At 69.6% G+C, this 1,273-nt stretch overlaps 1 protein-coding gene across 3 annotated transcripts in view; it reads left to right on the top strand.

The window, feature by feature from the left end:
• Positions 1-99: 99 nt before the first annotated feature.
• Positions 100-1,273, top strand: part of LOC117999271 (cytochrome c oxidase assembly protein COX19) — a 7,948-nt gene continuing 6,774 nt past the window's right edge. For all 3 annotated transcript variants that reach the window (XR_004676247.1, XM_034988223.1, XM_034988222.1), the window contains exons 1-2: positions 100-202; positions 579-690. Coding sequence is in view for 2 of the 3 variants with exons in the window: in XM_034988223.1 (XP_034844114.1) it covers positions 121-202; positions 579-690 (194 nt within the window). In the remaining variant the exon portion in view is untranslated. The remainder of the gene's footprint in view (positions 203-578; positions 691-1,273) is intronic.

Raw genomic sequence — 1,273 nt, 5'->3', positions numbered from 1 at the left:
GGGGCGGGGCCCGGGCGGCAGAGGCGGGGCCTGGCGCCCGCGGCCGCCCGCCGCTCGACGCGCTCCGCGCTCTCCCCGCCGCCCTGCGTACGGCGCGCGTCGAGTGCGGGGCTCGCCAACATGTCGACCGCCATGAATTTCGGGTCCAAGAGCTTCCAGCCGCGGCCCCCGGACAAGGGCAGCTTCCCGCTGGATCACTTCGGTGAGCGGCGGGCAGTCGCCGGGCTCCGCGCCGGGCCTCGGGTCCTGAGCGTCCGGTGGCGCCGCACGGCCCCGCGGTGCGGGAGGGGAAACCGAGGCCCGGCGCGGCCCCGCGCGGAGCGGCTGGCGGGGGCGGGGCGTGGGGCGCACCCGCCGCGTCCGGGCCTGCGGGCTGGGAGCCAGGGACGCGGGCGCGGCCGGAGCGCCGGCGGCCGGGGCTCCGAGAGTGGGCTCGGCGAGCGCTGTGTGCAGGGGCGGGCCAGCCGCGCGTGGCCCCCCGGTGGCCAGGTGCTCGCCTCCCGGCGAGGCGTCCGGCGCGCGGGGAGGCGGCGAGTTTGGAAGGGGAAGCGGCCCGCGCGGTTTCCCTCTCGTTCTAGGTGAATGTCAAAGCTTCAAGGAGGAGTTCATGAGGTGTCTCCGCGACAGGAAGTTTGAAAACGCGCTGTGCAGACGGGAATCAAAGGCCTACTTGGAGTGCAGAATGCAGAGGCAAGTAGCCGCCACCGTCGGTGCCTTCTCGACCCGCCCTCGGCCCCCAGGAGCGCTTCCTTCCCCGAGGGCTCGCTGCAGCGGGGCTCCCGGGACTCTGCCCTTCGCGGCTGCGCAACTGCTCCCCGAGAACTGAGGCCCGCGCGGCTAAATGGCACCAGGAGTCGTGTAGCAGTGGCAGCGACCGTTCCGGGAGCGGCAGCCTCGTACACGGCAGAGCGTTTTCCTTCCAACGTGGGGGTTGTCGTTGAGGTTTCGGAACCGTGCGTCATGAAAATGCTGACTGAGCCAAAGGATTTGAAGGTTGTGGGTGCACGGTTTCTTTCTTTCACGTTCTCAGACCGTGAAAATGTTCGGTTTCACGTAGACTCAGCTGTGCCTCAAAAGTGACGGGGAGACAATAGGCTAGTTTAGAAATGATCCAACACAGGATTTGTGGGCGCCTGGGTGGCTCAGCCGGTTGGGCGGCTGCCTTCGGCTCGGGTGGTGACCCTGGAGTCCCGGGATCGAGTCCGCGTCGGGCTCCCTGCTCGGCGGGGGGTCTGCTTCCCCCTCTGCCCTCTTCCCTCTCGTGCTCTCTCTC

This window comes from Mirounga leonina, unplaced genomic scaffold (assembly GCF_011800145.1).
Source record: "Mirounga leonina isolate KUSES-001 unplaced genomic scaffold, KU_Mleo_1.0 Mir_454, whole genome shotgun sequence".
Classification (NCBI taxonomy): Eukaryota; Metazoa; Chordata; class Mammalia; order Carnivora; family Phocidae; genus Mirounga; species Mirounga leonina.
This window is presented reverse-complemented; position numbering and strand designations above follow the sequence as displayed.